This window comes from Lycorma delicatula, chromosome 3 (assembly GCF_047948215.1).
Source record: "Lycorma delicatula isolate Av1 chromosome 3, ASM4794821v1, whole genome shotgun sequence".
Classification (NCBI taxonomy): domain Eukaryota; kingdom Metazoa; phylum Arthropoda; class Insecta; order Hemiptera; family Fulgoridae; genus Lycorma; species Lycorma delicatula.
The window spans coordinates 190,572,062-190,598,854 of NC_134457.1; the positions used below are offsets into that span (position 1 = coordinate 190,572,062).

General features: G+C 31.1%; 1 protein-coding gene across 1 annotated transcript; it reads right to left on the minus strand.

Annotated features, from left to right (window-relative positions):
- Positions 1–3,071: 3,071 nt before the first annotated feature.
- Positions 3,072–26,294, minus strand: mRpL24 (mitochondrial ribosomal protein L24). The gene is made up of 5 exons (XM_075361243.1): positions 26,108–26,294; positions 18,195–18,380; positions 15,671–15,873; positions 6,870–7,006; positions 3,072–3,349 (listed from the first exon to the last, which is right to left on the minus strand). The coding sequence occupies exons 1-5, from the start codon at positions 26,210–26,212 to the stop codon at positions 3,210–3,212; spliced, it is 771 nt and encodes a 256-aa protein (XP_075217358.1). The 5' UTR covers positions 26,213–26,294; the 3' UTR covers positions 3,072–3,209.
- Between the last annotated feature and the right edge of the window lie 499 nt (positions 26,295–26,793).

The window sequence follows — 26,793 nt, forward strand, 5'->3', positions numbered from 1 at the left end:
TAAAAATCTGAGGAACCATATATTCAAGAAAGATTATATGAAGTCTGTTCAGAAAATAATCGAACATTATTTTTTTTTAAACTTTATTATTAATTTTACAGATTATTAGTTGTTGTCAAAGTACTTCACTCCCCTATTCACATACTTTTCCCAGTGCTGTTTCCACTTCGCAAAGCAGTCCTAGATAGCTTCATTTGAAATGGCCTTTAAGGTCTGTGATGAATTTACTTTAATATCATCAATAATCTCAAAATGGTGTCCTTTCATCGTGGATTTTAATTTCAGAAATAAGAAAAAATCGCAAGGCGCCAGGTCTGACGAGTAGGGAGGCTGAGGGAGGACAGTCATCTGATTTTTGGCACAACTAATAAAGCTGAGTGTGTGGGTGCATTATCTTAGTTCCTTCACCATGACAGATTAGTTGTCTTGCCACAACTTTTTTTGGATTTTTTTTATGTAATTGTTGTAAAATGCCTTGATAGTATGCACGGTTCACTGATTCACCTTGAGGTAAGAATTAAAAAATTCACAATTCCATTAAAATAAAAAAAACCAGAGAGCATCACTTTGACATTGTATCAAGACTGACTTGCTTTCTTGGGGCGTGAAGAACATGTTCAATTTTTCATTCAAAATGTCATGGCATGATCCAATTCAGCTGTTAACCTCTTCAGCAAGTTCTGACAGCCAGTTGGCTGTCAGATTGCTGCAGTTGCATGCACCAGATTGCTGATTTTCTGAACGTGGATGTCTTGAGTTGAAGTTGAAGGCCTTCCTGGTCAGAGGGTCATCTTCAATCTACGGATGACCACTTTTAAATTGTGAAAACCATTCGTAACAATGTCTACAACAAATTTTTCAAAAGTTGAAATATTTCTGTGAAAGTTTTCCCCAGTTTCACGCAAAATTTTACATTGTATCGCTCCTGAAAATTGCGATAACAAACACATTGTACGCAAATAACAATACAAAAACTAAAAAGATATCAACAATCCAAGAATATGTGTTTACAGAGGAGTTTGTGTGTAACAATGCTAAATCGCCCAACTAAATACATAAATGCACATCACTACATATCTCTGTTGGTACCTAATTAAAAATGTTTGGTTATTTCTGATCAGACCTTGTACATGAGTACAATCATAGTATGATTATTAATTTAAAAAGATCTTTTCAAATATTTATTTTTTGGAAAGGGAACAAAAATTTTCTCTTATTTCTACCAGATATGATATTACGATCAATACAAACTTTTCTTAAATATTAGTTATCTATTGGTCTAAAGATATGATTGTCTTGGCAATATTTTTAATTTTATAAAAATAGAAATGATTAATTTACCTAAATACAAACAATCAACCTCATGATATGTATTTGTATTATAATGATACAATAACAGTCTTATAAGTACCTCCCCAACATGTTATTGAGTAATTGATTCTGGACTGCACAAAAGAAAAGTACATTTTTATTATATAATTTGGACACATTTTTTAAGTAATAAATTTTCTTTTATACAAAAACCAGTAACATTTCTAACATAATGAACATGACTCTTCCATGTCAATTGGCTATCTAAGGTTATTCCAAGTTATTTAACACTATCAAATGAATAATAGATACAGAGTTACATGAGTTTCCAATTTCACACTTTACATTATGATATTTTATACTATCACGTACATTATCTCTTGATCTTAAATCAAAATCTCTTGATCTACAAAATTCATTTTTTGAACATTTAAAGTAATTCCATTCAACGTTAGCAAAGTCCTTTTGTGTCCGAGATCAGTTATAATATTGGTATGTAATTAGTGTATTCTAACTGAGGTCGATAACAGATTATCTTATAATCTGCAAAGGCAACAACTTCACCTTTAAATTTTCCATTACAGAAATCATTCACATATGTAAGAAATAGGACTGGGACCAAGCACAGACCCTGTGGGACTCCACAAGATAATTTACCTGACCTATTTCAGAACATTACCAACTTCAACTGATTGAATTCTATTTTACAAATATATTTTCAAAATTTTAAATTAACAAGAATATCATAAACAGAACTAAACTATAACAGGTTGCCTTATGTACAAATAAAGGTTATATGTATTTATTTAAATGAAAATAGCAAATTAAAAAAGGAAATAAAGATGTTTCCATTTATATATAATATTTGTCAATTGCAATTTTTGCAAAACTAAGTTAAATTATCTCTAAATAGATCAAGATTGAGTGTAAAGTTGCTCATTCTATTTTATGATGATTATAAGATACATAATCAAAAGCTCAGTTGCATATACTTTTTGTGTAGTAATAGTGTAAAATACCATGTCCAGTTCTTATTTTATAAAAACCTGCTTCTGACTTTGAATTCAATCTCAAGTCAGTAGTACGTTTATAAAATAAGAACTGGACATGGTATTTTACATAATATTAGTACACAAAAAGTATATGCAACTGAGCTTTTGATTATGTATCTTATTATCAACATAAAATAGAATGAGCATCTTTATAAGAGACCAGCAGCAGTAAAAAAAAATATTCTTTTTCTACTGTTCCAGTGTTGAATTGAACACCACTACTTTTCTCCACTTAGAAAATTGCAAAAGGAAGTTAATGTATATGTTATTTGATAAAAATACTCAATTACTAAAATAAATCGGTTGGAAATTATTCCTCATTATTAAAAAGAATGAATTAGGCAGAGTACAATCAAACTTTTTAATGTAATATATATGACTGCAGGATCCGGCCCGAGGGAAAAGAAAAACATTGTAATGTTATGATAAATGTTTTATTAATGAAATATATAAATAGCAGATCTCATGAATACTAAAACAACTGAACTGCCCTTAAGCAATAGATATTTTAAGTATTTAATAAGTTATAACGAATAAGATATAACTTCCATATGATTAAGATTTACTTGTACTGAATTTTAAGCATATTAGAGAAGTTGATTAATCCGCTAAACATTTTAAGATATTTTTACATTTCATTTTTGTGAAGAAAACTGTGCTCAGTATAAAATGACTGATTATTCAATGTAAATCAAGAGTAAAAAGCACTTTATGTTTGTAATGATACTATTTATTAAATAAATTATTTACAAAAATATCTTAATACTAGATACTAACAACCAGCTGATCATGGATTACTGACAGATTCATAATTCAAATTATACAAATGATATAGCATTTTACATTTTAGTACCAGTATGTTGGTTTAGGAATACGATCTTCTTTTATGCCCATTTCCTTCATTATTTCCATTTCAAAAGTCTGTAGAGCTGGGTTGAATGTAACTTCAAGCAACTCTTTCTCTTTGGTATCCTTTGTTTCTGACTCTGGAAAAAAATTCTTAAATTACTATCAATAATTATCATAATGTGCAACTGTTACTTATATCATTCAGTTGACTCTAAGACATCCTGGAATTTTTTCTTAGTAAAAAATAAACAAAATATCTTTTTAAGGGTTTTTAAGGGAAATTAAGATAGCTACATCTGAATGTGGAAGAGAACATTTGTGACAAAATGTGGTATAAAAAAAAGTAAGAAATAAAAAAAAAATTACAGGAATGGATACTTGTTTGGAGTGTCCTTGGCAAGGTACTTATTACTTTATTTGTTCCAAAACATCTTTTTGCCAAGTTACATAACAGGTTGGCAACATGTCAAAGTATAACAACAAAAACATGTCAAGTAAAATAATGTAGTAGTAAGATTATCCGATTAGTTAACCAGTGTAGACAAACATATGTCCACATAAATATTTATAGCAGACTAAAGCAGAAAAATTTAAAACTTACCATATCAGGTTATTCCATTAAAAAATTAATACCAGTTTTAAAGATTTAGTCAGTTAAAAATTCTGAGCCAAGTAATAATAATAATTCATACCCTGCAGGAAATTTAGGAATTTTTTTTCAAATAATTAAATAATAATAGCTGCAGATAAGTTTGCAAAATTGAATATCATGTAACAGCAGTTTTTTCCTTCATGTAACTCGTTCACTGAACAGGATGCATTGAAGTGTGTGTTCTTTATTGGGTGTAATAATTATAGAATACTGAAATCAGTTTTGTGTTTATTATGTTTGATTTTCCTTAGAATAAAAACCCTCTGTCATGTAAAGTAAATACATGACAGTGGTAAAATTTTAAACACTGTGTCTACACTTTAAGGACTCATCGTATAGATAATTTTATTATTCCAAAAAGATTAATTAGATCTAATAAACCACTGGAAGAAATAACAACCTTCATCTTAGCTCATTTACAAGTAATCACGATAAAAAATACATTTTCTTGTAATAATATAGATATAAGTAAAGTTGGTTTTTTAAGTAAATGCTTTACCCAGAGATTCTGTTATTCAAGGGCTACTCAAAAACTTACTCTGAATTTACTGACTGGTTAAAAAAATCAGATAAACATTTGCATACAAAAGTTAGCTTCATCTAGATGGGTACTATACAACCCACTGGGTTGGTCCAGTGGTGAACACGTCTTCGCAAATTAGCTGATTTTGAAGTCGAAAGTTCCAACGTTCAAGTACTAGTAAAGGCAGACTAGTAAAGACAGATTTGAATACTAGATCGTGGATACCTGTGTTCTTTGGCGGTTGGGTTTCAATTAACCAGACATCTCAGAAATGGTCAACCTGAGACTGTACAAGACTAACTTCACTTACACTATTACATATCATCCTCATTCAGCCTCTGAAGTAATACCAGACAGCGATTCCCGGAGGCTAAACAGGTAAAAGGAGATGTGTTCTATACACAGTTGATGTTTATATATGAGCAATTATAATAATTTTACTGATCTCTAGTTAAAGAAATCAGCTGCCAGTAAGTTATTAACCCTATCTGCAAGCTTCTCATCGGTACAAAATGCCATGTAATTGGCAAGATTTTCCACTTTGATTAAGAGATAGTAACTGGGCTTCAAGTCTAGGCTCTGTGTAGAAATGATAGTGAATTATACTGATTACTCAAGTATAAAGCTTTTGAGTAAATTTTGGTATGGGGCTGTGCATTCATGCAGAGCAACCTTACTGAAAATACATGTTGTTTTGCAATGTCTTAAAAATACTGTCACTACATATTATTATTACCGTGACATAAACATCAATTTTAATGATCTACATCTGCTTGCAAAAAAAAACAATTCATGCCGCACACTTCACAGATGATGAAAGTGGCAACATCACATTTCATGTTTCACTGTGCACAGTTTCACTAATAGCGAACAGGTGAACATATTGAGATTATATGTAAAACTGAAGTAAAATTCTTATCAAATAAAAAAAAAAATAATGAATGCTATAAATAAATATGTGTTCAAAATAGCCAGGATCAGACACATTTTATATACGGTGTTCCTTATAAAACGCAACCCATCAATTACTCATCCATGAAATTTCAAAAGTCAAGCTTACTCCCCCACTCGTTACTGAAATGGACTCGTCCAACATCTGAACATCTCGGCGACGCGGTAGAACATTACCGATAGTAACAACAATGCAATCATAACGTTCAGTGTATTGCTAGAGACAAGATGGTGTTTTCGCTAGATGAATGTGTTTTCATTGTTGAGTCGTACTTCAGTACGAAATCAGTGGTTGTAGTGCAAGATTTGTTTCACCATAAGTACCCAGATAAACCAGCTCCTAACAAAACATCAGTATTAAGGTTAGTTGCAAAATTTAGAGAGACCAGTTCTGTTAATAACAAGAAACACAAAAGATCTGCGTCAGTGTTGAATACAGATACAGTCACTGAAATCAAAGACCGATTACTCAGCTCGCCAAATAAATCGATCAGATGTTTGTCTGCTGAAATTAATTTGTCTAAATCAACTGTTCATTGGGCGACCAAACAATTACAATTACAACCTTATCGCATTCAAACGGTTCATCAACTTCTTGAGCTTGACAAAGAAAAACGGCTACAATATTGTCAACGGTTCTGTTGATTTCTGCGTGAGGGAATTAATGCTATGGATTCGTTATTTTTCACAGATGAAGCACGGTTTCATTTGGATGGCCGCGTAAACAGCCAAAACAGTAGAATTTGGAGTGCTGAAAATCCCCCACGTTTATCACGAAAAACAATTACACCCGCAGAAGTTGGGCGTGTGGTGCGCGATATCATGGTAGAAAATAATCGGTCCTATTTTTTTCGAGTACACCATTAATGCAGAATGATTTCAGGATATTTTATTTCAGTTCATTGCACTCTTGGAAGAGGAAGACAGATACTGCTGGCTACAACATGACGGTGCAACATCGCATTACGCAGGTTCAACTTCTGATTTCTTTGAGGAATTCTTTGGTAATCGTGTTATCGGTCGAGGCTTGGGGCCACCAAGATCTCCAGATTTGACTGCTGCAGATTTTTTTCTATGGGGTTACCTCAAAGAAAAAGCCTACAGCAACAAACCACGAACACTTGAACAATTGAAAGTCAATATTGAACAAGCTGTATTAAATATCCAGCCACAAACTTTGAAAAAAGTTGCAAGAAACGCTGTAAAAAGAATTGAAGCTTGTATTCAAGAAGATGGCGGCCACTTCCAACATTTACTCTAAATGTAAGGATGGTAATAATAAAAATTACATTTGCATTTACACATGCCTTTTTATTATTTCAATACCTACCAATATAAGGTTGGGTTGCATTTTATATGGGACACTCTGTATAAGTTGCCACAGAACATTGCCATATTACTAAGCAGTAAAAAAAATATTACAGTTACAACTTATTACCATTTTCTTTTCAGTGCAATGCATATATGAGCATTGTACAAAGAAACTAACAGAAAAAATTAATATAATCCAAATTTATAATCACACACTCACCAACATATGTTTTTTTACTTTTGAAATCAATTGTTTCTTCAGCTTGTGGTGGTATTGGAATAATTCGACCAGTTCTTTTTGAAACCCTAACATGTTCCCCATCTTCTGTATATCTCCACTCAACAGTAACAGGTTGCCTAAAATTTAATTACATTAATTTTATTTAAGTAAATTTAAATTTCTTGAATTTTTATATAAAATGACTAATAATAATAATTAGTTTATGCCAAAATTACTATAAAAACATGATCATAAAATTAATTATAACTTACAGATTTTTCAAATATTAACTTTAGTTTATATTTCAAAAATCTGTAGGTATTGTATTAAATGCATTAAAGTAACCACTGAACAGCATAATACAACCGAGAGAAACGTAAAAAATATAAATAATAGAAATTGACCGAAATATTAGAAACAAAATAAATTAAACTTTTTCTGGTAATTATTATAAATTACATATTTTACAAATCAATGAATAAATAAACAGAATACAGCTACAAACATGAAAATAATGGAATAATTCTAACTTTTATTTAAAATAATTAAAACTTTTAATTAAGAATAATTTAAAACTTTTTATTTGACATACACATCTACAAAAACACTGCAAGTTGTGCAAATTTGAGATTTTTATCAACAGCCCAATCACAGTTATTTGAAGCCAAAATTTGAATTTTTAAAAAAAATTATGAGGAATATCTAAGTAAAGTAAAGTAGGGACATGAGTAAATAGTACGTAGCTAGGAAATTTCTCTCCTTAAGGTTGGCGAACCTGTGTCATTCATGGCCAAACTAGTAATGTACACACTGCAATTTGTTGCGTTGTAGTACTTTGATTATGTGCGAGTAATTACGTTATAAATTGATTAGGAAAATTGATGTTGCCAGTGACTGTGAAGTACATCAAGTCATATTTTTAAAAACCATCAAAACATTAAGCCGGCTGAAATTCATAGTTGGCTGCTGTATATGGTGATAATGTAATGAATGAAAGAAACATCTGAAAAATGGTATGAAAAGTTTAGAAATAACAGAATTAATGTGCACAATGAAGAACATTCAGGAAAGCCCTCGATAATCACAGAGGATTTATTGAAATGCATCAATGATGAAATCAGAAAAGATCGTCGCTCAACAATTTCTGATCTGGCCCTTCTTTTTCCTGATGTCGTTATTGGTCGCACTGTTCATGACCATTCAGACTTCAGAAAGGTCTGTGCACGTTGGGTGCTGCATGTTTAATGCAACATCACAAAAAGAATCGAATGGGTTCTGCTTTGAAATTTCTGATGTGCTACACAGAAAAAGGTGGAGAGTTCTTTAATTCAATTGTTACTGGTGATGAAACATGGATTTCATATGACATGCCAGAGAGAAAATGGCAGTCAAGTGAATGGTGTCAACCCTAAATCATCAACCAGACCAACAATTCCTAATCCAACATACTGGTACTAAAATGTAAAATGCTATATCATTTGTATAATTTGAATTATGAATCTATGTCAGTAATCCATGATCAGCTGGTTGTTAGTATCTAGTATCAAGATATTTTTGTAAATAATTTATTTAATAAATAGTATCATTACAAACATAAAGCGCAAGCATAAAGTAAACTCTACGTAAGTAACAACGTGCCATTCAAAACCGGCAACGTGGGCGGCATTTCCTGCTGCACGATAATGCACATCCACATGATGCTGGTCTGAAACCTGATTTTCTGAGAACATTTGGAATGGAAATTTAAGATCACCCACCATATACTCTGGACTTAGCTCCTTCTGATTACAATTTGATTGGGAAATTGAATGAATTTTTGAGTGGTAAGCAATTTGCAGGTGACGAACTTAAAAATGCTGTTAATCAGTGGCTAAATGGACTGGCAGCAGAAGAATCCGACGACAGTATATTGAAGCAGGTGTATCGCTATGACAAATGTCTTAATTCACGTGGCGATTGTATAGAGAAGTAGTATAAGGTATGCAATTTAAGAGAAATAAAAAATAAAGTTTACAGAATAAATTTTTTTATAATGAAACTGTCTTTACTTTAGAGATAACCTAGTTTTCAAAAATTCAGAAAAATTAGGGGTATGTATATCACCATTAATATTTTTTACAGTAAAACTACTAACATATACCTACATATAAAAAAATTATTCAAACTGTGTGTGCTATCCCTGCCTTTTGAACAAAATTACTGAAAGTAAAATTTTATAATTTTCACGTTCAACTTTATTGGTAATTTCTCATAGAAGGAAGAGAGATAGGTAAATAAACCTCTGGACCAATATTTTTACATTGAGAAAATATGAATTGCCTTTTTCGTTTAATACTTCCAGGACCAATAGATTTTTAGTTATAACTTTTTCCATAAACTCTTACAATCACAAAAACAGGTGTGCACACTGTAAAAAAAAATATGGCCGCCATAGGTAAGCTACTTAGATAAAAAATTAAAAAAAAAAAAATAGTTCTGAAACATGTAGGAAACAAGCGGCTAAGTTCAATTTTTTGAATTGGTCAAGCAACCAGCTTATGTTTTATGTTCCAATTGGGACACTTCAAATGGATTGACCCCTTCAGAAACAGTGTGCAAAGTAAATCTATTATTAAATAAAGTATTAATATGAGAAAGATTACATTAGTGTGTAATATTATCCCTATGAATTAAGAAAAAGGTATAGTATGTCCAGATATCTCATGTAAATAAACTCAGTATGAGATATTATCTTTAAAAGAATAAGCAAACTATAATTAGAAAATTTATTATAATCTTTTACTGCAGTGTAATAAATTTCTAATTTTAACACGGTCTACTTTCTATCAGCTTATATTGTACTTCAGAGGTTATCAGTGAAATATGTAACCTGTTTTAAGATATTTTGACCCCCTCATTTCTTCAACACAATATAACCAACTGAATCCCTCCCATAATAGGACTGTAAGAAAAAAACACATATTTGTAACAACTAACAAATTTTATAATGAAACATTTTAACGACTGGCTTCAAAACACTTTTATCCATCTTTGCAAAAATAGCAAAGCTTTTAAGTTACTAAAAACATTTTATTACAAAATTTGGTTTGGTTTGTCATTACAAATCTTTATATGTTAAAATTATTATCATCATCAATATCATGGACAAAAACATATCCTATGACTGTTATTGTTATAGTCTCCAAACAATGTCAGGAATATCTGAAATTAGGCAATTTGTTAGTAGATTAGGTGAAATTGATATTTCAGTTATCTTTTGGATACAATCTCAAACTGGAATTAAAGGAAATCAGAAGGCTGATTCAATGGTGAAGTAAGGGACCTGAATAATGATGACTAAAACATGTAGCTTGTCTTACCACTCCATTAAAAACATTATAAACTAAAACTTCCTGAATTATTTAACAACAAAGATGGAAGGTAAAAAATATATAGCTCTAATTAATGGTGAGAATATAATTCTTAAAAATCCCTGAAAGGAATCTGTGGCAGTCTTCAGGATGACTACGGGTCATGACTGTCTTGCAAAACATCTTTTCAGGATGAAAATCTTCGCATCTCTTGTGTGTATTATTATCTGTAGAAGTGAAGGTTCTGTTATGAATTGGGGACATTTAAGAGTATGTAAAGAACTCTGACTGATTACAAAAACATGTCTGATGGAAAATTGGCACTGGGAGGCCAAAAATCTAATGCCATTGTATCAGTAAATTGAGCATTGAATAAATTAATATTGCAAAAAATTTGTTGAAAAAGATAAAAACATCTAACCAAGACAAACCTATTGCTTTCAACATAAAACCTACTTGATTAACTAAAGATCAGATTTAATAATTAGTTATCATTCTTAACAAGAATAAATAAGAATCTTTTTTTATAGATTTATTTAATACTTATTACAATGTAACCTTTCATTCTATTGATTGTACCTATAATTTAACCGATTTTTTAACAAGAACATATTTACATCATCATCCAACAATATCAAGAATTAAAGTGTGTTAATTCATAAAGCAGACTTGAATGAAAAACTACATAAAATTCTGTGTTGCACTGAACATGATTTTCTTTTATAATGTACACACACACACACACACACATACATGTACGCGTGTGCACACTTAGTTATTTTAATTTAAATTGCAATGTAAATGTTATAACAGAATTAGAATGAAAAACAAATAATTTTTTTTACGTGGGCAAAAAATGCTTTCACGTTATCATCACTCGAACAAGATATTGTTATAAATAAATAAAAGTTAAAAAGTGACAATTAAAAACTAAAACCCAGCAACAAAAAATAGATCTTGTAAGGAAAAAGTCTGTAACATACGCTAAAACAGTCCAACCAAATTATACTTACAGAAAAAAAAATTTTAACTGACCTTTTATGTGTGGAAATGGTAAGGGGCTTGTAATAAACATTAAAAAAAATAAATGTGTGAGCAGATGTGGTGGAAGAGATGATTTAGGGGTTGAAAAAAATTTTTCCAATACAAAAGTTGTAGATCATGTAAAATACAACTTTTGTAGAGGTCACTTTTTTTAACATAACCTCAAAATTTCAGAGAAAAACGTAAAAAATCTTCTTTTTTTCATTTTTTATTTTTCATTTTCGCAAAAATAATTTAATTTTGATGAAACTTGGTGAAAGTATACCTTTCTGTGTTTTAAATAACCATACATTTTTTTTTGACGTCAACTTTTGCCAAAAATCGCAATAATACCATATTTTTTACATCTTTTCAACCCCCTCAATCAACCCTCCACCACCCTCGCTCACGAAATTTATTTTTTTTACATTTATTATAAGTCCCTTTACCATTTTCACTTATAAACAAGCAGGTAACAATTTTTTCCCTCTAAATGAGTCATTTCGATTAGAGTAAAAATTAAATAAAAACACCAAGATATATTACATTATTAATCTCAATGAAATTAATAAAATTACCATCTGTTATATGGCAAACAATATGAATAGCTGAAACACACTACAGTAAACTAAATATTTGAATATTAACTCATCCTTTAATGGACGGCCCTAAAAAATCTTAAAACACAAGATAACATTAATTCATTATCCCCTAGTATAGTTCACATGTCAGCTGCTAGTTTAAACTTATGACACAATGCCACATTACAGATAAAATCCACAAGTATGTGGTGCATGTTAGTTGGTAGTCGCAGCAAGCACAAATGGGTGCATTTGACTGTGTCGTCATATATCAGTCAGTGAGCCTAGTGTGCCTATTCTTAAATGGCAAATACAAGGCATATTCATAAAGTAAAAAATAAAAAATTAACTCGTGAGAAAAGTTTTAACTTAAAGTTTTAGTTTACTACATATTTACTTCACTTTTCCACATAATCGCCATTCAGTTCTAAGCGCTTTTTGTTAACGCTGCACCAGTTTCTTTAATGTATCTTTATATGGCTGAGGTTCCAATAGAAGCTCACAGTTGTATTACATTGGGTCATTTGTGAAATAGAACACTGAATCTCACAGACAATAAGGTGACTGGAGTTTGTTACTAATTGCCTGTAAGGCATTTATGGAATCTGAACAAAAATGTACAAGTTGAAATGTTGGGCTAATTATATATAAGGTTATATAGCTTGTTAACAGCATGCAGCTCAGCAATGAAAATAAATACTGATGATGCTGGGAAGGTCAAACATGTATGTTCTGTTGCCAATCACTAAAGCTCAATCAACAGAATTAACATTTTTAAAGCTGTCTGGATAAACTATAGCATCAGTATTCATGCTACTTATAATATAATAAAATTTGTTTCATAAGATGGATCTGGATTCTTTTTATGATACTGGCAAATATAAAAGCAGTAATTAATGAAAGAAGGCCGCCAAGGGGTTTAATAACATGGAGCAACAGTAAGAACTGGAGGTAATTGTATATTTAGTATTAAGAAAAGGCACTGAAGTCTGATGCCTAGTACAGCAGTAGATCTTGACTGTTCCTGGTATCGAATCAGATGTTGGTTAGAGAACACAGCATCAAATGTTGGATGATTTTGTTGTGCTCTAAAGGGATGGCTCATCCCTTTCCACCAGTAGACTTAGCAGGGCTTGAATGAAATACATTTATAGCAAGACAGAAGAATGAATTATAGACTGCATCTAGCATTCTAAGAGCGATGGACCGAGCAGACAAATAAGCCACACAGCAGTAATCCAAGCGTGAACAGACTAGAGCTCGGTAGAAGCGCAACATGCACACACCATCAGCTCTCCAACAAGCATTAGACAAAACCCGTGCCTAGCAATTTTAAACATTTTACCTTTAGCATCTTTAAATGTGTTACCCACTTTAGTTGTTTGTCAAATCACATTCCTAAAAATCAGACTTGTGTGCATGGTTCAACTGATTCACCATGTAAAAACAGTTGAGGGTCAGTATCTTCCCTCAAGTGTGAAAAGCAGATGCATTTTGTTTTCTCTGGAGAAAAGTTGAATCCAGTTGTTTTACACTATGGGAATCCAGTTGTTTTATTCTAAATGGAATATTGTATTTTGGAGCAGCCTCTCAGTAGTAGCTAAGTTCAAGATATTACGTACATTGAAAAATCATCAACAAATAATGAACACAACAGGTTTTTGCACGCAGTTAGTTATATTACTTATGGCTACAGCAAATAAGGTAACACTTAGGACACTTCTAGTCTGACACTTTCAGATATCATTGTTCCAACTTGAACTCGAAAGGACCAAGTACTAAGGAACCCCCTGATAACTGCAAGATTTCCTTGTATACCCCATTTATGTAATGTATTTAGGATTCCTTACCTCTAACCCGTGTCGTACGCCTTTTGTAAATTAAAAAAACAATTGAGTTTACAAACAATTATATCCTTATATCATGAAAAATAGATATTTTATATTAGATTAATTTAAAAAGTAAAAACTGAGATGCTAGCACATTCCTGATAGAATGTCTCTATAATCTGTCCACACCTTGGTCAGATTATGATCAAGGTATGGGCAGATTATGCTGTACAGACAACTTGCATAGATTTCATATTATGTTTTTCTTGATCTCTTGTGAAAAAACATATTCAAATTTATTTTTAGTTTAAACTGAATCACTTTTTCACATGGTCTAGAAATAGGTGAGTGGACAACATGCTGGTTTTAAGTTTCTGGTCCTGGGTTCAATTCCTAGTAAGGGTCAGGCAATTTTTATTACGACAGCAGAAAAAATAATGAACATCCCCTTTTTACAAGAAATAATACCTCAGTATTTTCATTCAAGAGAAGCATCTTAGATATGCCACACACATGAATTACCAGCATGCTGTTTATAAGTAAATTCTGTTGAAACTTCTAGGCCCTTAATTACAAATTAAACAAACATCTATTTAATTCTCATGTTATGAGGGGTCTATTCAAATATTATTGAAAGCATTTAAATGTGAGTATTTAAATATGGTAGATTGCAGCACCAATACCTATTGAGCATGTGTGTTTCTTTTTGTAACATCATATGCACATAAGTTGTGTTGTCATCAATACAGCCATCACACGTGTCAGTATAACAGGTGTTCGTCACATTTTTAGTTTGTGCATATTGATGGAATGTGTTGAACAATATTCATGCATCATGTTCTATCAAGAGCTTAGTGATACCAAAAGTGAAACAATTTATAAAATTAACCAGACTTCCTAGATCAAAGATATAGGGGATTTCTTCTTCCTTTGGGTTACACTAATAAGTGTTATAACTTTTCAAAATGACCAAATGTCAGTTGAGAGTGATCACTATAACAAATATACTGAGATACAAATGTTATTAACATTATGAAAAACTGGTAATTGAAACTGCCCAAGAAATTGTGAGCGAGACTGATATTAGCTGTGGTTCCATAAAAAGGATTTTATTGGATGATCTAGACAAGAAAAAAGTGGCTGAAAGTTGTGGCAAAACTAGTTCCGTTTGAACAGAAGATTCATTTTTAATGTTGCACTGAAAATGCTGGATTGCGACAATGGCAATCCTAAATTTCTTAAGACTATGATAACTGATGATGGGTAGATTTACCCATTGTTATTAAGAGTGTGGGTTGATCTGACTCAAAAATCAAAGCTTAATCATTCCCACATGCATGAGTTATTATTATCATCATCATCTCAAAAGCAGAAGAAAACAAGAAAAGTGAGGAACAAAATAGTGATATAGTGGATGTTTCATTTAAATTACCATAGAGTTGTGTTTCATGAATATGTACCAGAATCCAAAATTGTCAACAAAGTAGTACGTAGAGATTTTGTATCATCTTGTGATTCAGTTATGTTCAAGAGACCACATTTGGATTGTGATAATGCATTCATGTTTGTCATGTGAAATCCAGAATTTCTCGGTAAACATGGAATTCCTCAGGTTTGTCTGGATACTAGATATGACTTCTTTTAATTTCTGGTTACTCCTTAAACTGAAGATGGTACTGAAAGGGAGTATGTAATGATGAACACAATAACAACACAGCCATTCCAAAATAGGACTGAAAACCTCACAAGGAAAAGTTACTAGTTAGGTTAATTTTTTTTTCATAGGTTGGATACTTCTTAAATAAATATTTTATATAAGTGTAAGTAAGTATGCCTTTATAATATAACTTTAGTAAATGAATATTCTCATGTTTTTTTGGCCCAAAAATCAATCTCCATGTAATGAGGATTTGAAAATTACATGAAAATGAAAACTGTTTCAAGTTCAATGCACTATTCTGAGAACTTCTTGAATGCTTCAATTTCATGCGCAATAATTAACATGCATAAATACTTACAAGTCTGATGGATCAATAAGTGCAACTTGTGTGTCAACTACCAATGGTTTTTCATTCTGATAGTAATATCCAGGAAAATCTTTACTGTCACCAGTACATTCCAGTTTGCAGTTTAATCCTTCAACTATAACCCAATTCCGTTCTGCAATTACTTGAACTACGTGACCTTGCTTTCCTTTATCTTTACCTTCCAAAATTTCAACCTAAAAAGAATATTAAACCAAACTTAAAAATTCAAAATTGTATGAAATGAATGTTAATCTTGAAATTAACATTTTCTTTACCAATTTAAATAAATACTAATATCAGTAGATTTACAAGATCTATAAAGTAATGACTAGTTTTTTTTTTGGCAGCCAAAGTGGCAACACTGTAAAGTTACTAGTAAACTTATGGTTATATGAACACCTGATTTATATTGGGTATTAATATTTTTAGTCTATTGTTGCCACATGAGATGTAAACAAACTTTTCATGAAATGAGTTTTTGTTGTGTGTTACAAAAATGAGTGATACTTATTATGAGCAACATTGTGCAATCAGGTTTTGTGTTAAACTTTGTGAGAATGCTAATGAAACTTTTTCAAAATTGAAAAGGATGTATGGATATGACACTCTCATGAGCCCAATTGTTTAGGTGGTTTAAAGCATTATCATATAGCCAGGAGTAGTTGCTGACGATCCATGCTCTGGAAGACCATTAACATCAAAAAGTGACGACAATTTTGAGCGAATAAGACTTTATACAGAAAATATAACCCGGTAGTCATGACTGGTGCAAACCTTAAGAAGGGCCAAACTATGGCACAATATGCTAATGGAACTGTTGATTTGTTTTATGGTAAGGATAAGAGAACAGTTACGTTATATATCCTCCAATACAAAATTGATATAATCACTTTGTAATTAAGCACCATAAAGAAAAACAGAAACCATCTCAGATAGTGAAGTATGCCTTTATGAAATATTTGGATTCTAGATGTTATTGGTCAGCAGCCAGTTACTTCATAATATGAATGCAAAAATGACAGACCAAAAATATCACTGTTTAATTTTTAGCTAAGAGTGCTTGAATCACTTCTTCCAATGATAGAAACACTAACTGTCTACTCAACACAACATTACAGCATAAAGCACTGCAGAACAAAAACTGAAGACTGTGATTCAAAAAATAATAGTGAAGGGCATTTATTTTATTAATTAATTTTTTTTTTAATAGTTAATCATTAATAAAATGCATAAATTATGAACATAACATACAGCAACTGTTTATGCAGTGTGGATGATGACCCAAATTCATGGAATAATATTCCAAAATTTTGTCTAATAATAATGTTTTGAAACATAATTTTAGACATATGGAATAGATTATCATGGATAAAAGTAAGTTATTTAAAAAAAAACAATTTCATAAATATTTCTGTATTGTATTACAGTATTGAGCATAATAGTATAATTGTAATTAGCAGTCAGTGTGTTAACTATCTGACAGATAAAAATCTAACTACTACTTATTTTTTAATTTTACCATCTGTAATTAAATCTAATTTTTTTACAAGTTTCAAGAAAACTTGAGAAAGTTTGAGATTTTAATAAAATTTCACTTAATTTTGCACGGATCACAGAATTTTATATAAAAATTAAACAAAAATACTTTAAGAAACATGACAGTTATTCGATGGAATAATGCATCAAATAACATTAAATATTAATGTTAAACAACACAGACTTTAAGTTTCTCATCCCACAATTTCATTTATACTCGGTTCTCCAAATAAAATTAATGTTGAAATGAAACTAATAGGACAAAATTATTCAAATCATTTCTTAAATAATTATTAAAATAAGGTTGGAAATTGGTTGGGTTCTTTAATTCTTTTCAGACAAAACCTTTGAATTTTGATGTTTAACTGCTCAATAATGTATAATCTGTTACAGAGTTAAAATTTAAAGCCAAATTTATCGTGCCCATTAATTTTTCTCTCTGTTTTTAGTCTATCCAATTTATTATACAATAAATTTTGATAATTTTTCACAATTATCATTCCAGGATGGGGAAAAAGAATTTAAGTTAAACTATTAAAGGTTCTAATAACCAATATCAGACTACAAATGTTAATCACAACCTAATAATAATAATAAAAAATACAAAATAATACACAACAGAAGAAATTCAGGAAGACATGGAACAAAATGAATCACTTCATTTACTGATGGTGAAAGAAGTGACCTTCAAAAAACAAATTTTATATTTAGGTTGAATAATCAGTAATTACTGTGTGTGTATGTAATTGAGGGATAAAATTCAGTACTTTTCAAGAAGATGCGCCTTTTAACAACTAACTGACTAACTACAGATCACATTATCGGTTGTAGGCATCTTCTTGAAAAGCACCTAAAAATTCAACCTGATGATAATGGCAAGTGTTAAAAATTGTAAATTAAAAACAAACGGACAGTGGTTTCTTGATTTGGGAATATAAAAATAAATAAAAAATAATGAGTATAAATTTTACTAACTTACCCTATCACCTTTAAAGAAACTCCAATCTTTCTTTGGTTCAATAAAGACTTTTGGGCGTCTTCTTCCAATGACATTATCCTCTTTAAATCGTTGACTCCAAGGTCTAAATTCTCCAAAGTAGTAATCTTTTCTGCCTAAAGTTTTAGGTAAATACTGAGGAAACCCTCTAGGAGTTTTATATTCTATCTAAAATATAAATATTTGAGTTACAAAAATTATAAAAGCTAACAATTGATATATGAATGAACAAAAAAAAAAAATCTTTATTAATCCATTTTTTAAGTGGTAATTATCTTTTAACAGTAATACAATATAAAAATTACAAAAAACATCATACACAGTTTTACTAAGGACTAATAAGAAGACATCCTGAGGTTGAAATCTGTTTAGGATGGTACACACTGAATTTTCCAATTGGCTGTAAAGAGCCAGAAGTTGGTCAACCAGTTTAATCCATTTATACAATCTTAAGATTATGTTCTTAGACTCTTTTCCTTTTTAGCTTCCTAAAAAATTTCAATTTGGTTACACAGAATTTAAGTAACACAGTGACTCACAGTAACAAACTTGAACTTGCTGTATAATAATGTAATTGTAATAAAATACATAAGTAATGTTGCCACATGCTGTGCATGCTTGCTGATAAGCATGATGCTAGCTCGTAGATGGCAGTGAGATTTGCAGTCTTACCTATGCGCCTGCACACATGATCCTCCCCACCAAGCCAGCTGACAGTGCAACTCTCCAACTACAGCAGTGCTGAGGCCCAATCAATCTCAGGCGCCTATAAAAGACTATAATAGCAGAATGAACTATTATTCTGATGTAAACCTCCACCAGGAGAAGAAAAAGAAAGAAGTTTCCTGGCCAGCCCAATGTAGGACGTCCTGGTGGATGCCAACATCTCCGCCGGAATAGTAGGAATGGCCAGCCCACCGAGGGAGCCGGTGGGCGTGGATGCTACTCAGCTTCAAGTGCTGTGGCTGGTCTGGCATGAAGCCTGCTAGCACCAGGAGGCATAGCAGAGAAGGCAGAGCCAGCACCACTCTGGGAGAACCAACTAGGCCATGTCGGTGGAAGGCAACCGATGTTGACTTGACACTGCCGGGCTACCACTGCTATGGTGTAGCGGTGACCCGACTGCCACTGAGCTTGGTTAGATTCTAATGGATGCGCTGCAACTCCCCAACTACAGCCGAGCTGACATCACTGGAGATCAGCTTCTGGACCCGACAGCCCTTCTCAGGGCTACCTCACCAAACACACAAACGGCCCTTTTCAGAGCTACCAAAAGGTTCTAGAGCGCCACATGCAGCCAAAGTCACTTGACGACAGTAAACACTAGTGACTTATTCTTCATTATAGATAAATTATTATAAGTAATTGTAGTAAGCGATTAGAGAATTCTTTTGCCCTTATTCTATATTATCAGATAAAGAAGAACCTGGTGATATATGAATTCCCTTACCAATTTCAAAAACTTAGTCCTACTGATCATTATTTTTAATGATAAGATCACTTAAGTAGTTTACAGATATATACTTTACTAAATCGTGCTATCCTATGTATTCTAAATACGGATCATACTTGCTCAATTCCACACTTATTCATTATAATTTGAATAAATGATTTTTGTTCAGTTATTAGAGCCTTTAAATTGTTATAATAAATATCTCCTCAAATCACTAGTTCATTTTCGAGTTTTGACCTAATAAATGCAAAATAGAGTTCTTAATAGAACAATATCAAAGAGTTCTGAGCATATAAGAAATTCCTAGCGAATTTTTGACTTGACATAATTAATGCGACTTCTCTAACTTAAAACTATTATCAATTAGGATGCTGAGATATTTTATTTCTTTTACCAATTCTAATGTTGGAAAATCACAGCTCGACAGTTCGAATTGTGACAAGTTATATTACGGTAAATCAGGAGAGATGTAAAGTTATATGATCACTTAGCATTAAAAAGTATATGTTCTGTTTCTGGACTCATCATGAAATTATTAGTATACAAGATTTTTGGTAGTTTAATATAATTTTGCACATTATTTTTCTGACCATTTTAGCCTTGTAACTTAGGACGTGTCATCTGCAAATGCAGTTACATTGCCTTTAAGTTTGACATTGCATGCATTGTTTATATACAAACTAGAAAAAATGGGTATGACAAAACAGATACCTGTGGAATGTCATGTAACAAATTCAATCTAGTGCATCGGGTGCAGCTTGAGAAAAAAGAGGTAAACCATTCATGTGCGATGCCTCTTACTCCTGTGTTATGCAGTCTATCTAGCAGGATTGTATGAGCTACCAAGTCAAAGGCTTTTATTAATATTGGGCAGTCCAGCACAACATTCTCCTTTGTTGATTCCATCATAACACTCCCAATGTTCATATTTGCACAGAAACCAAACTGACTTTTACTAAAGTATCCTTTCTTGTTTAAAAACTTTACTCGGCATGTTTTGACTAATTTTTCAATTATTTTAGATAATATGAATAGCAAGGCAATCGGTTGATATTTACAAGAATCATGCCTATCTCGCTTTTAAAAAGTAGAACGATTAATTACTTTCTTTAAATCAACAGGGAATTCACCTGAAGATAGGCTAAAATTAACCAAATATACAAGGGCATCTAAAATACTTTCATTTAAGTTCTTCATTAGTAAAAGGGTTACATCTTCACAGCCTAGTGCTTTGTGATTTTGGAATGCAAATATAACAGCTACGATCTTATATTTTATTATGGGTGTAAAAAAAAAATTGAGTTTTAAATACAATTTTCTCTGAAAACATCATCGTGCCTTTTAACAGACTTTAATGCACCTCTATCATTAGTTATTAGATTCCTAAGCTATGTTATATAGAAGTATTAAATATACTAGAAATCTTTTTTTGACAAGTCACTAAAGTATTGTTTTCATGATTTCTTGTTCTGTTTTGAGTTCTCCTCAGAACATCTTTAACATCATTCCATAGAGATTTCAGATTATGCTTTGCATTTTTAAATAGAAATTTGTTATACTTATCTTTACATCATGAATTTTATTTTGCAGTTCGCTTTTGTACTCTCTAAGTGTTTTAGTGCCATATTATTTGGATTCTTAATACAATTTTTTTTTTTTATATAATGTGTTTTTCTTATTAAGACTACTGAAAAGGACATTAGTCATCTCGGATTTAAGCTTCTTCCATTTATTTCCTGACTATTAATTGGCTTATATGATTTAAACATGCATGTTAACAACTTTTCTCGGTAAATATGGGATGCCAGTGAAACATTATTTGCTGTATATATCGGGTTACAGTCAGTGAGATAAATTAATTTGTTCAGGTACAGGTAATCTGTACAGGTACAAGTAGAAATATTGAAGTTCACTACAGAGAGAAGAATTATCTATCAACCTCTCACATTTAATGCAAAGAACCATCATATGGTGATCAGTAATCTGAATATCTGTCACCCAACTCTCATACACCATTAAAACATGAACAATATGCCTGATAAAAAGTTAACGACTTTATTTAATCGGTAATGGTTTACGGAAAAAATCATAACTAAAAAACTATTGGTGCTAGAAGAATGAAACAAAAAGAAATTTATTCACATTTTCTCAAGGTAAAAGAATGACCTAGTGGTTTATTTACCTAACTCTCTTCTTTCTATGAGAAAATTACCGATAAAGTTTGAACTGTGAAATTTCACTTTTGGTAATTTTTTTCAACAGGCAGGGATGGCATATACAGTTTAAATTATTTTTTTATATGTAGGTATATGTTAGTAGTTTTACCATAAATAATATTAATGGTGATATTACCCCTAAAAGTTTATGTATTTTTGAAAACTAATTTTTTTTTTAAATTCAAATTTTGGCTTCAAGCACTCTGATGGAGATTGTAATAAAAATCTCAAATTTGCACAACTTTAAGTGGTTTTATAGATTTTTATGTCAAATAAAAAAAAGTTTCTTGTGTATTGTACTAATAAAAGAATTATAATCTCTCAAAAATCATGAAAACCTCTTAAAAGCGATACCACTTTGATTCACTAAATAAGTGCTCCAAGGGGGTCTACTTGACACAATATTTTTGTACTTATAATTACATTTTTTTACAATTATTAAATATCCAGGTAATCAGGCAGTGTTTTACATGCTCAACGTTTCAGAAGAGTATGATGTGTTGCCAGATACATTAATGTACAAGCAGTGGGTAACAACTAATAGGGCAGAGATGATTACTGTTCTTCAGACAAAAGATGAGTTTTTCGAATCATTAGTGGAAAAATTGGAAAAGCTGCAAACACCATTTCATGTCAAAATCTGAAGCTGTTTTTCAAGAAGAAAAAATCAGTACTAGGTGAAGAAAAATGTTTGGTGTTGGCAGACTTTGGAGAAAACTTTTCATTTCTTGTTCAAGATGAGATACAAAACTTCCATTGAGTCAACGGCCAAGCCACAGTTCACCCTTTTGTGTTTTATTTCAAGGAAAATAATGTATTACAACATAGAAGTGTCTGTATTTTAAGTGATCACTTGAAGCAACATTTTATTGCTTTCGAAAACAGACCAGATCAAGGAAGTACATCAGAACTACAGGAATTTTGCTAATTTGTGCAGTCACAAAAAAGACTTTGACCTTGAAGCTGAACGACAATTCTTTGGATCATCCCATGGGAATAATGCTTGTGATGGTGTGGGAGGAACAACAAAACGAGAGGTGGCAAAGGCATGCCTGCAAAGACCATTAAACAGTCAGATACTAGACACTGATAAAATGTATTCATTTTGTAATCACAAGCTAAAAACATCAAGTATTTTTTTATTAAATCAGATGAGATAACTAAGATTTCAGAAACTCTAAAAAAAACATTTTGATTGCTATGAAAGAGTTGTTGGTACTAGAAGCTACCACAAGTATATTCCTGTGTCAGAAGGCACTGTATGATACTTTACTTCAAGGACTTTGAAGACCATCCTGTATCAAGTATCGTATCACTTAAGGAAGACTCTGTTGCTTGTGTGTATGACGATCAGTGGTTGATAGGAGAAGTGATAGATATTAATCTAGAGAATGACAATGTGCAGGTTCATTTTTTCCACACGTCTGGACCACATACATCATTTCAAAAGTCTTAACAAGTTAAGAAAGTTGACATCACTTGAAATAACTACAGTGATGGGTCGTTCTCACACAATTTCAAGAGAATTACCAGAAGAGATATCACAGTTGTTGGTTAACCACACTAAATAATAATAAACTTTCACTGTTAAAAAAACAGGCTATTTCATTGAAGAATAATTAAAATTTTGCTACAATTTATTTTCTCTTCGATAGTATTTACAAAAATAAACCAATATAAAAATGAATTCTTGAAAACAGGTGTAGGCTACTCACTGAAATCTCAGTCTGGGTAAGTTTTACAAGCATTTTCGAATCAAAATTGTATTAGGTTACTGATATTGGTTAAGTTATCATTAAATTATGACTATCATTAATAATTTTAAAAAAAACTTTAAAAATATTGAAATGTCAGTTTCAACAACATATGGGCTTAACATAAAAATATATAAAAAATTTAAAGTGCAGAGAAGACAAGAAACGGTACTTACATATTAACGCAACCGCAGCTACAGCCTTATTTAAAAACAAAGTAGTCAATAGGATTTCGGTGGAAAACGAACAGTCTCTTTATTAATTTTAATAAATGGTTATTTATATTTATTTATTTTATAAATATAATTTAACCAAACTTAACCTACGCTCGCTAACCTTGACTAATTAACAGGAGTGTTTTGATTTTTATATAATAAATAATTGCAATAATTACTGAATTTATTAAATACATACTCAAAAAATTACGGAGTTTGTGAGGATTACCATGTCCTCTTCTTTTTTGCGTAGAAATATTTTTACATTCCTCACCTTCCGCAGGAATATTGAAACTCTAGCAGTGTTGAATATTTTCTGTTTAGCAGGACTAAGACTGTTACTAACTTATATTACGTCTGCTGGACCAAAAGGAATATCGATTCTCTCAGTAATTTGAACAGCGTTGAGTATTTTCTGTCTAGCAAGACTAAGGCTGTTATTAATGTATGTTACATCTGCTGGACCACGCATCATTCCAATATTGCTTGTGTTAAGGTTCCTCTTTACTTTCCTTTTACGCAACAGCTCTTTTTTGTTGTTCTTCATGTAAATTTTATAGTGATTCCTCTATTTCTTCACTCCTGCTTGTAACCCAAACAGTGACAAGTATCCATATCTTCCACAACTGGAAAATCTAGGGTATTACCTACCTTCTTTATAATTTCCATCACATTCTCATTGTTTACCTCTGGAATGCCATTTATTTCCAGACAGATTGTAGAGAATATCGTTCACAGGCATCCGGTTGGTCTCAAAGTTCTTAACTGGTTTTTATAAATGTGCATTTTCTTCTTAAACAGCTTCAAATTTTGTCTGATACAGCTTTATTGTCTGGGCTTGCTGTTCCATTAATTTGACATGATGTGTAATTTTTTTGTGGCTAAATTCAACTGCTTTTCCTAATTTATTTTATAGTTATTTTATTTGTGACTTTGTTTTTTCCCTCATTTCATGAAAAAACTTGGTGACGTCTTCATTACTTGCACTGATCACTGTCTTCACTTGAGGGCTCTTTCACCTTAACACTGACATGGTTCACACCTCCAAGTAATTTCAGTTAAGAAATAATGTATATCATCTTGAGACAAATTAACATGGTCGTCATAAAAAAACCTTTTTACATTCAGTAAAAGCTTTTCTTTTCTTTTACTAACCTATATGAGTAAAAGAAAAATGTACAGAATGTACTTACTGTTACTTTATCATATGATTTGCACTTATCACACATTTTAAATACCTCTTACTCAAATAATTTTAAATGTAAAATATTTTTAAAATACATAAGCTTGAACAAGTATAGTTATAACAGTCATTGAATGTTATCATGTAAACAAAGATACCTTATCTTAAGGTCAACAGTGATATGTCCGAGCTCTGAATCATATTCACAAACAATGCAAATAAATTCTGGGCATTAATGAAATGTGGTTAAAACCAAATATACTGTTAAATAAAAAAAACAGTAGTAGTAAACTTCGAGAAATTTATCTACGAATAAATTATTTGTATGTGAATTTCATTTAATTTCTCACAAAATTCTACAGCTACCTGATCCTAAAAAGAGAATTTATTTTTGAAAAAAAAAAATTAAACAATGTTAATAGTGTAAATTTTATAGCAAACAGAATATCCAATTTGGGTCAGAATGTATTTTTCCTCAGGGTAAGAAGGAATACTTAATAGGTGTTATAAGGCATGATAATTAGGTTAGGATGTTAAGAAAGTTTCACATTGTTTTACTGTTTTCATCTAGACACCCATCTCTTAGATCAGCATTAAAACAAAACTTGAATTAATAAAATAACTATTTGTAGTGCTCTGCATAAACTATCTATCATGAAAAGGATTAGAGGAATTATTAATACTTTTCACAAGGAAATTACTTTTTTGGATAACTAGCTAAGACTTTTATGTATTTATCTTTATAATGTGTTGCAAGATAAAAATTGACACATTATTAATAAATCAGCATTAACTCAAATAACGTTAACAGATTATTTTTTTATAAGAATAACTACTCTATTCTATCCATATCTATTCTGAATTTTCTAAAATTATTAGTTTCTATATTACTAACAATTTACTTCACATACTAAATTTTTATCATAATTAGTTTTTTATCTTTGTACTTATACTACGAAATTAAGATGCGACACTACACAGTGCTAGATTTTGTTCATGTTCAATATTATTTTAATCTTAATACTGAATAACAATCATAAAAATAAAATATATAATTATACAAAGTTTGCTCACCTGTAACATTCTTCTTTTAATATATGATTCTGGAAAATTGCCATACTTTTTAGTTATTTCACTTACTTCTTTAAAGCGGATGCGTAAAGCAGTTGTAATTCTCATTTTTTTATAGATTCGCAATATGCAACAAAAATTCGCAGAATTAATGCTACAAAGGTTATGTTCGATATTGTTGCTTGATCAGTATCATCGACCAATTATTACATAGACAAACTGATTCTACTGCTATCGTGGATATAATGGAAGTTACATTTCGGAAAGTTAATACGCGTTATTGCAATTAAAATGCACCATGCTTGTTAACTCAAATGATTACTTCCATAAAAAAATTAAGATACTTTATATATTTACCTCTATTGCAACAGAAATTCTTTTCGATTAAAAAGAATATATATATATATATATAATATATTTCCATTAAAGAATACACACACACACACACACACACACACACACCAATACACATACACACCATTTTGTTACAATTTTATGAATCATACAAAACTTTCCATTTCCGAGCATCCAATAGCTCGGCAGTGTAATTACTGGCGGCATACTTATTGTTTATGGCGCCAATTTTAAACTGACTAGAAAATAATAATTAACAGTTTAATAATATATATGATATGTTTCACTGACTTGTTATTTTTGATGAACTGTTGGGGTAAGGTGTGTGTAAAAAT